Source organism: Mesoplodon bidens, assembly GCF_964165515.1.
Source record: "Mesoplodon bidens genome assembly, chromosome: 1".
In the NCBI taxonomy this organism is placed as follows: Eukaryota; Metazoa; Chordata; class Mammalia; order Artiodactyla; family Ziphiidae; genus Mesoplodon; species Mesoplodon bidens.
In genome coordinates, this window is record NC_138176.1 from 187,866,987 (window position 1) to 187,877,682 (window position 10,696).

The 10,696-nt window shown below is 38.1% G+C and overlaps 1 protein-coding gene across 1 annotated transcript in view; it reads left to right on the forward strand.

Moving 5' to 3' along the window:
• Positions 1 to 4,653, forward strand: part of BMP3 (bone morphogenetic protein 3) — a 28,613-nt gene extending 23,960 nt beyond the window's left edge. Inside the window, exon 3 of the mRNA XM_081252652.1 lies at positions 753 to 4,653. Coding sequence (XP_081108778.1) covers positions 753 to 944 — 192 coding nt within the window. The 3' untranslated portion in view covers positions 945 to 4,653. The remainder of the gene's footprint in view (positions 1 to 752) is intronic.
• The last annotated feature ends 6,043 nt before the right edge of the window (positions 4,654 to 10,696 follow it).

Sequence of the window (10,696 nt, forward strand, 5' to 3'; positions counted from 1 at the left end):
GTTTCTTTGGTCAAACTTCTGACAGCCATGGGATAACCTCAGGCCCTCTAGATTATTCCCTGAGGATATGCCCCAGACATAGAAGACGCTACAACCTTTAAGTCCGAACCCATTGAGCAACAGTGACCCCCAGTGGCCAATTGTGTAATCACCATCAATTCATCCTGGTAGTAATCATTAAATAAATCAATGCCTCTCGACACACCGGTGTTATTTTTAAAACAAAGTATAAATTTCACTATAGCAGTGGCAAAAATATCTATGTTAAATAGGTTTTTGTTAAGGGTTCTTTATGATTAGCATAGGATCAAGATCAAATTGTTTCTGTTGCAATCCTGTTATACAAAACAACCTAGGGTGTATTAATTCTCTGGGGAGTAAGTCATTTTTAATTAAACGATTCTTGCTTTAAAAACTGGATTAAAATCCTCACTCTACATGTCTACATGACTTTAGACATGTCGTTTAAGCTTTCTGAGTCTATGTCTCTACCTGTAAAATGTACGAGATGGCTGTTTTGTTGTAAGGATTAGAAATATTACACAGAACATGCCTGGCACTGAGCCGGCACTTCGTAAATGTCAAATCACCATTTTGGTGATGGTGATATTGGAGGTTGGGTTGAATGTGTAATGATGCCAGGGCTTTAGTAAGCTGTTGAAACAGATTCATAATATATACATTTTAGCGACGAGGGCTGGAGAGCGGAAAAGCAGTTCCACCTAATTGGTGTTCTCCCTTTTCTTTTCCAGTCTTTGAAGCCATCAAATCATGCTACCATCCAGAGTATAGTGAGAGCAGTGGGCGTCGTTCCTGGGATTCCTGAGCCTTGCTGTGTGCCAGAAAAGATGTCCTCGCTCAGCATCTTATTCTTTGATGAAAATAAGAATGTGGTACTTAAGGTATATCCAAACATGACGGTAGAGTCTTGCGCTTGCAGATAACCCGGCAAAGAACTCATCTGACTGCTTAATTCAATCATTAGTTTATTTTTATGGACTTTCTTTTTTTGCACTGCCAATGCCTTTCATTTCAAAAGATATTTTAATAGTCAAAAGAGAATGAGTAAATAGACTGATGATTTCCACCAGGGAGAACTGGACTATATCTGTTTCTGAATGTAACTCAAAGCAAGATTTTAGAAAATACGGACATCTCTTTCTTTAAAAAAAAAAAAAAAATCACGCAAGACAAGTGATCAGACTGTTTTTAGAACTATTAGAGAACAAACTGATTTATTTTTGTAATGGGCTTTGAAAATAGATTGGAAAAACCCAATACCTTATCACTGATCTCTGCTCATAGAGAATAGAATCATTTCATATCTTAAAGTAGGCTTATTGCCTTAGATTCCTGAGCAACGCATCAAGTGCTAAATAATCCTATCAGCTCTGATGTTTATCTTAAAATTTGTGGAGACTTGTTTACCTGTGTTTGTCTCTACAGGTCACTGTGTGACTAGCTGAGTGCAGAGTGTGTGCTCTGTGTGGATGGATGTGAGCACATTGCCAGGGGCGTGTGCCCTCTTTAGGAAGGTTTGCTTAACATGGCTTTATAATTCAGTCTGCACAGGATTCTTGTTTTTTTTTTCATTTCATGTTCTGACAAGCTCCATTCAGTTATGAGAACTTTACCAAAAAGGATAGACTGATCCAAAAGCATATGCAGAGAGTTATCACTTGGCTTAGCCATTTATTTGGAAATACTGATGTTTTCATATCATGGCCTCCCAGGAAAGGGAACCAGCAACCCAATTTTCAAAAACCCAGATGTAATTCTTCTTCCATATCTATTTTCCATGAGTGCTTTCATTTGTTCTTTTAAATGGAACTTAAAAATTCAGTTAAATGTTTAATTCTCTTGATATGCCTTTACTTCCTATGAAGTAATCAATAGATACCAAGGCTCAGAGGTGGAGGGAATATTGGAGATTTCTTTAAGTGACAATCTAATCACAATCACACGTTCAATATCGTTGTTCAGCCACGTCCAGGTCCAGGCACTTTTTGACATGGATCAAGGTCTTTGGCTCAGATGGGGAATCTACATTTTAGCAAAACTCACTAAAATTATCCAACAAGCATGGAAATCAAATATAGACACTTCTTGGTGTTTTCCAATTTCTATTTGTCATAAATATCTCCTCTTAACACTTTTGCCTTCAAGAAATTGTTTCAAAAATCTTTTCCTCACTATATTTATGTGTGTGACAGAAATGTTTTCAGACCATGGATTGTTGCTGATATTCTATCTGTGGTTAATCCTTATCTCAGTTCAGCCTGACCTGATTAGAGTCAACTAAGCCATTTCAGAGGCTGTGAAGTATCAGAAGACACAGGGTTTGCTCTGTCCCTGCCTATAGCTATCTAGGGTGGTTCATAATTTAATAATACTAATTGAACATCTACTTTCTGAAAGACATGTGTTAACTTCAGTGTCTTCACTGGTAAAATAAAGAGGCTGACTAGTTGAGCTGGAAGTCCCTTCTGCTACCGAAAGCTTGGGTTTACAATACAGTACTTTCTATGTCACACACATCTTCCTTGAATGGATGGTAGCAATAGAGCTTAAAAACACTGCAAATATAGCTAGTCATAAACCAAAGGAAAAAACATCCTACTCTTCAGTGTTTATGAGTGAGTATGGCATCCTCCATGGTTTAAGTAGTATTTCTATCTTATTGGAAACCCATTAAAAAAGTACCATGAAAAGAAGTTTTTGACACTTCTGGAGTATGTGTTGATGCCATGAATGAGACACACCTGTTCTAAATAATGAATTAAGTCTTGGTGCCTGAGTTACTATGGTTTCTTCCAGTCATTTTTTGTTCTGGTAGCATAAAGTTAATGATTCAAAAGGAAACAAGGGATGAAATTATTTTTTACTAAATTTTGTCAAAATTTTGAAAACAAAATTATATAGTAGAAGTGAGGCAGTGTGCGGCTACCCTATCCTGGTCATATTGTCTTTCAATAAAGAAAAGTTTTCTTTCATTGGTAGGTTGAAATGAAATTCTTAATTTAGTTTTTTCTAGAAATGTATCAACCAAAACCTCTAGCAATGCCCAGTTGTACTTCTCAGCCTTCTTCTATCGTGATGTCTGTCTGTTACCTTTCTTCATTTAAATTGATGCCCACTTGTTACAGATTAAATCCTACAATGGCCAAAAAAAAAATTCTCTAAATAATATTTTATCTTTAAGAACGATTGATATGACAAAATTACAACACAATGAAAGAGTTTGAGCAGTAGTTATTTCTCGGTGACCTTGTAACCATCATTTTCTACTGTATTGAGAAAATATTACGGTTTAAATGGGAAAATGTTTAGTCCCCCAAAGTAAAGGAAGATTACTTTTAAAGGGGTTGAAGAGGTTGAAGTAGGAGTTGAAATAAATGAGTTAATATTTTAATTAATAAAAATTTACATGAAATAGTTGGAAAATTGAGTGATTATTTCACAATTTGTTAGGTACTAGTATCTATATAGTTACTATATAAACTTTTTATAAATGTCTTGATATTGAAGTGGCATTAGTGAGAAGAGAAATTATATTTATAATGGCATTTCCTAAATCATGCCTCTTTCTCTTCCAACCACCCTCCCATCCCCATTCCTACATATGAGACACACACACATAGTTAGTTAAAAATGAATTTTTTTTCAGTAACTCTTCCCTTGAATTCAAATTCAGGGAGTGCCGATGTCGATATAGTATTTTCAAAGTTTTTTGTTGTAACCTGTGTAAATTAATATGCAATTTACAGGATTTGGGGTTGTAGAATTTAAACTGGAAGATTGGACTCCCCAGATCTCAGGACTAAAATATTCCAGATCAATTTTGACACTCACCTAGCTATATATTAACTGATGATCATTTATTCATTAAGCTAAGATTTTTTACCTTAACATTTCTGGAAAAAAAAAAAAACCTTTTTGCCCATTTATTATTTTCATAGACAATCATATGTGTATACTACTATTATCAGTCTGGCTTATAAAAATGTTTTATATAATTACATTATTCAGTTTTAGTCTTTCACTTTTCTCTGTGCTAGCAAGTAAGAAATGCCTAGATATTGACTTGGTTGAATCAAGGCTAGGTTAAAAAATAGTTTTGCACACCTGATGTGTAAGATTAAATATGAGATTAAATATGATACCTTGGTTAAGTCTGACTTCTCTGTATATCTTTTTTTCCCTTGAGAATTGTATTTTAATGTAGTTTATAGGTGCTTAAATGATCCCCTTTTCCTAAAAACCAAGCTTTCCCTTCGGCTTTCCACAGTAGTTTCTGTAAATGTTTTAGTTGAGAACTGAATGCTTGTACAGTCGATGGCAATTTTGAAAATATATATTATATATGTATATGGAAAAACTTTAAAGATGCTTTTAATTTATTTAATGACTGTTGCCTTCCTATCTACAATGGTAATAATTTTTGTACTTAGATGGTGAGAAAAAGTTCTTTTTACTACAATTATTATGTGCAAAATGACATTTGATTCTTCAGTACATTTGCTAAAGGGGCGTATTGCAGTGAAACTGTGAAGGACGCTTCACTACTGATGTGTAAGCTTTGCTGGCTTTGTATCACTTTCCTCCGGTAATGGAGAGCTTTTCACTATACAGTTTGGAAATAAAATTGCTTAACTGAACGCCTCCCCATTCTCCTCTACTTATCATTGGGAAAGACCACAATTTCAAAACTTGAAAAAGTTGAAAAACTGTGCTGCATTTGAAAAGAGATAATAAAGTTTGGGCACAGAGTTGAACATTTTCAAATGGTATCATGAATGGAGCATCATAACCTACAAACAACATAACATGAAACATAATTAACACTGTGAGACAATATTGAAATATACCCATAAGGAGAAAACTCTTATGTCTTCCGAACTTGAGAAACTCAATTTGAATTGTTTCATATTTTCCTTCTCTTTCTCTCTCTCTCTCTCTCTCCCTCTCTTTCTCTCTCGGCATTTCTTGTTTAACCACAAACTCCACTTAGAAAATTTTTTTCTGGATGCCTGTTATTTGACAATAACTTTATTTCATCTGTCATTGTTACCATGTCCTGTCCATTTTAGGATGATAAGCATCTAATTTAATTAATCTGATCACTGTGATGTATTTCACCATTTTTGTCTAGGCTATACCTTTCTCTTTAAGAAGAAAAATGACCTGAGGTTAAGAAACAAAATATACTTTCATATTATTTTCACTCATTTAATCTATCTCTGTTACATTTATTCTGTGTTGTTAGACTGTGTTGTTTCATTAAAAACCATAGCATTTTGTAACTGCCAGGCACTCTAAAGATCACGTTGAACAAGTTCCTTAATCTCTCCATGCCTCACTTATCTAAAATAAACTTCTTGCTTTATAGGGTTGTTACAAGGTTTAAAGAGATTATATACATAAATTATGTTAGGGTTGTTACAAGGTTTAAAGAGATTATACACATAAATTATGTTGCCAAGCGCCTGAAGCAGAATAAAGATTTAGTTACTATCAATCATTATTTTTATCTAATCCAGTCTTCTCATTTTCCAAATAAGGAAATGTAGACATGCTGTGGTTTACACCTATTTGGTTGTCTACTCATCATACCCGCTTCCGAAAACCGGCTCCCACCAACAGACATGGGTTCCTTGACACCAACAAAGATGGGCATCGGACAGTTCAGAGAGAGAAGAATGAATCTGGCACAGATAGAACACTGAGCCTTACAGAGTAAGGAGAATGGCTGCCTTGCTCCTGATGATATTCCAGTTTCTGCTCCTGTCTCTCAGAAACTGCACTTTCTCTCCTTGGGTGACATGAGATATCCCTGCAAACTCAGTAACGTGCTCACTCTTACATAAGCAGGTTTGAGCCCATGTCTGTAAATTGCAGTCCAAAGAATCTTGACTACGCTGTATCGAGTTGTTGAGTGTGCTCAGTGTCATCTGACAAACTACTAGGAAAACTGGTATTAGAACCCTTTGTAACATCATGAATGAGAGAAAGCATCGTGAGGGAGCAATGTCTTTGAGGTCAAAAAAGCTTTATATTAGAATCCTGGCACTTCCAGTTACTATCAGGGTGACATGTGCCCTTGAGGAATAATAACCAGGTCATCATGCCATCAGGGTGGTCAGTTCTGTGACTTGTGAAGACTTCCAAAAGGGTCACTGTTGTAATTCATTGACTCAGTTCTCATGCCAGAGGAATTGCCTTGAAATATCTCTTAGGATAAGACTTTGCAGCTATCAGCAGAAGATATGGTGGAGGTAAGGGTTGAGAATAAGAACTCTGAGTACAAATCCATATCATCCTATAAATCACTTAGTACAGGCACACCTCAGAGATGGGGTCAGTTCCAGAGCACCACAATAAAGCAAATACTGCAATAAAGTGAGTCATACAAATTTTTTGGCGTTCCAGTATATATAAAAGTTATGTTTACATTCTACTGTAGTCTATTAAGTGTGCACTGGTATTATTTCTTAAAAAAAATGTACAGACCTTAATTAAAAAACACTTTATTGATAAAAAATGCTAAACTTCATCTGAGCCTTTGGCGAGTCGTGGTCTTTTTGCAGTAGTAACATCAAAGTAGACTGATCACGGATCACCATAACAGATATAATAAGAATGAAAAACTTTGAAATATTGTTAGAATCACCAAAATGTGACACAGAGACACAGAGTAAACAGAAGCTATTGGAAAAATTGTGCCGACAGACTTTCTTGATACGGTTGCACAAAATTTCAATTTGTAAAAAACACAGTATTTGCGAAGTGTAAAGACATGGGATGTTTGTATTCCTAAAGACTATTCAGCTTGTACAAAACCCTGTCTTAAGCTGCATGAGCTGTTTTTAAATTTTGGAGACTAATCCCTTGGGTGACAGCCTGGATGGGAGGGGAGTTTGAGGGAGAATGGATACATGTATATGTAGGGCTGAGTTGTTTTGCTGTGCAGCTGAAACTATCACAACATTGTTCATCGGCTAGACTCCAATATAAAATAAAAAGTTTTTAAAAAGGGGGTCACAGAAGAGAAAGAATCAAGTCCACGTGTGGACAACTGCCACACCCAGGGAGGGGCAGTAACACCAGATTACACCTGTGCCTAACAAGAGAGACCTTTCCTTGGCCTTCTTATCTCTTTTTCCTTCCGTTTACCTGACTTTGCAGAGGCCAGAAACGGTCAGTGCAGAAGGAGGCGAAGCGAAACCAGAGCTGAATTGTCCACACTCCTACAACTCCCCGATGTAGGTTTCTGAGCCTGGCACAAACTCAAGCTCGGGGAGGGGAGAAATTAGATATTGAATGAGGGTTTGAAACTTTAATATTAGACTGGACTGGGGCTTTCAAAATCTTGAAGTGGTGGGAAAAGCTACAAGAACTCTCCGGGATTTTATCCAGCGACAGAGAAGACTGATTCTACAGTGTTAGGTTTAAAGGGACAGTGGTGAGTTGGAATAAAGTTACTTTTGGTTTGCTTGCTGCCAAGTCAGAAAACCAGTTACCTTTGTAATGTTGCAGTAATCAAACAAGCTAATGGGTGGGAGAGCTCTTTGAACATTGTAAAATGTTATACATATTTGGCAATATTGCTTATTCATTTATATGCATATAGATATAACTGAAAAAATAAAACAGAAAACACCTAGTAAGCATCAATTCAATGCGAAGAAGGTCCTATGCCAGATGTTTAGAGGATGTAAAAATAAAGATGACATTGTCCCTGCAAAAGCAAACAAACAACAACAACAAAAAAACACAAACCCTATCTTAATTAGCGGAGATATGCTTGACGATATAGAACATCAATGTCTAAGTTGTCCACAGTCTCAGAACTGGAAATTAGGTATATGTAACTATTATCAAATGAATATCAACAAGTAATGCTAAAACGTTATCACAGTGGGCAAAAGCACAATGCCACAGGTTTATACATTTAGATCCACAACACAAAATTTAAGGATCCACAGGTCTTCTCTTCATGCACTTAGGTTCACAAAAAAAGGATCTTCTCATGGTATGAGTTTTCACACTTAAATTGGGTTATAATATTCATTTTTTTTAGTTGTATTTGGTGTAACCCTGAATTCTGGCCCTGGCATTGCTAAGCTCTGGGCTTGTGTGCTTTGTTATGTTCCTTCACCCCCTGGTGGCCTTAATTTTCTCTTCAATGGTCTTTAAAATCCCCTCCTTCTCAAGTGTAACAGATTCTATGATCCAGACATTCTTACTAAATCACAACTTCCAAACATTTTTGTCCTGATCATGTCTTCGGAAGAAAGAGCCAAAGTACTGATGAAAGGAAGAGTGGGAAGCAGGTGAGAAAGGACTAGGAAAGGGGGTCAACCTGCCCTCAGCTTAGGTGATCAGAGATTCTATTGCACTTCTATCCTATGATGGTGCTTTTGAGATGCCTCTACCTTTCATGCCTGTATTTAACTTAAAGCACTCATTCTCTCATTTTAATAGGAAAATAATTTTTTAAACTAGATTCATCTGTCATTAATTAGAGAGGCTAGCATGGGAGTTAGGGGCTCAGGCTTGGAGCCAGACTATTTGCATTAGAATCCCAACTCTGTCTCTTATTAGCTGTGTGACCTGGGACAAGTTATTAACCCTCTCTGTGCTTCATGTCCTCATGTGTAAAACAAGAACAAAACACAGAACCTACCTCACAGAGTTGTGAGGATTACTTGAGTTATTACACATGCAACACTTAGAAATGTTTACAGCACAAAGTAAATGTCCTAGAATATTAGCTTTTTGATTTATTAAATGTATTTTATACATTTCCATGAATGAGTCTTCATTTGACCCTGAGATGTAGGATCGCAGGGATTATCCTCATTTTACTGATCAAGGGGAATCACTGGTTTAACTGAAGTCAGAACCATGGTAGCTTCAGAGCTGAAATTCAAGCAGTGGTTGACTCACCCTGTTCTTTTCTTTTCCACTTTGCTTCAGATGCCTCTACTTTAAAAAAGCCATCAGAATATGTATTCCCTTGGAGTTCTGAAAAATTGGGGGGAAATAAGGGGATTGGATAGGGAGCAAAAAGTAAGTTTTGCTTGACTAGTGTTTGGATCTGAGGCCTCTCCCCTGGAGCTGAACTTCCCTGCCCAGCTCCAAGTGGTGTAGAGACTGTCCCATGAGCTGAGATCCTGGAACGTGGAAACATGTGTATTTCAAACAGATAATTCTGAAAAGGGGAAAGTCAGAGAGGGACTGAACTGTGTACTTTCAGTTTCCATTTCTTCATAACATCAATCAGATCAGTTGCTCCCTTTAAAAAGAAAAGATGGAGACAGGAACTAAAAAGGGTGCTCCCACACTGTTCCCTCACAGAGAGGACAAAGGACCCGTCACTCCCTGTGTGGGACACAAGAGGGAGGTGGGGTGTTACTCAGAGCCTCCATCTCCAATCCCCATAACGGGGTCACTTGGGAAGTGAGGCACTTCCTTACATCCCATTCAGCTCAGACAGCCCAAGAGAACAAGAGCACAAGTGACTGGAATCTTGAATCTTAACATGTCCCCACTGAGAAATAGGGACCAATTGGCGAATGGCCAGTTCTGACTCTGTCACCACTAGGATCGTTGCTCCTTTACCCCGGGGGAAGCCACTCCTCCCCAGGACGTGCCTTCTGCTATGTTCCCTCTTGCCAAGTGGGGTTGAAGTAAAGCCCCATTTATGGAAAGGTGAAGAATGGGGTAAAATACCTCCTCTAACATCCCTGTGATCAAAACTGTCTTCTATCACTTTTTAAATTATAATGAACATTTGTCATCAACCTAAAAGGAGAAAACACAATATACAGCAATCATTTCAGGTAGATGTTAGGATTTGCTTTTTAAGAATTCCCCTGGGGACTTCTCTGGTGGCGCAGTAGTTAAGAATCCACCTGCCAATGCAGGGGACACGGGTTCGAACCCTGGTCCGGAAAGATCCCACATGCCACGGAGCAACTAAGTCCATGCACCACAACTACTGAGCCTGCGCTCTAGAGCCCGTGTGCCACAACTACTGAGCCCGCGTGCTGCAACTACTGAAGCCTGCGTGCCTAAAACCCATGCTCCGCAACAAGAGAAGCCACCGCAAAGAGAAGCCCGTGCACCGCAATGAAGAGTAGACTCCGCAACTAGAGAAAGCCGTATGCAGCAACAAAGACCCAACGCAGCCAAAAAAAAAAAAGAATTCCCCTACCCTGTTTATTATGCCGATTTTTTCCAGACCCATCAGAGGATGTGAAAAGAAAACCCATCTTTGATTTGCCTCAAGGCCAAGGTTGTCTGGATATTTGAGCTCTAGCCTGTAGGGAGAGAGACGTCTATCCTGTGAGACAATTGGAGGCTGCTGATAATTAACAAGATGAGAATATGAAGCTTACTCCTCCCCCCACCCTTAAGTGTGTCGATTTTAGTTTGTGACAACTTGGTTTTCATTTTGTCCTCACTTCCATCTGGGGCATTGAAACACTGTTGTGAGGGCTATAAGAAATCCAGTCCCAAAGAAAGTTCAATTGGAGAGTAGCAGGTGTTTTCCTCCCCCCCATTCCCTTCATCCCAACCCCTTGCCCAGTATCTTTTGCTCTCATACACGCGTGCACGCACACACACACACACACACACACACAGATGCTAGCTCCACTGCAATGTCGCTGAAGCAGGGAGGGAGGTATGG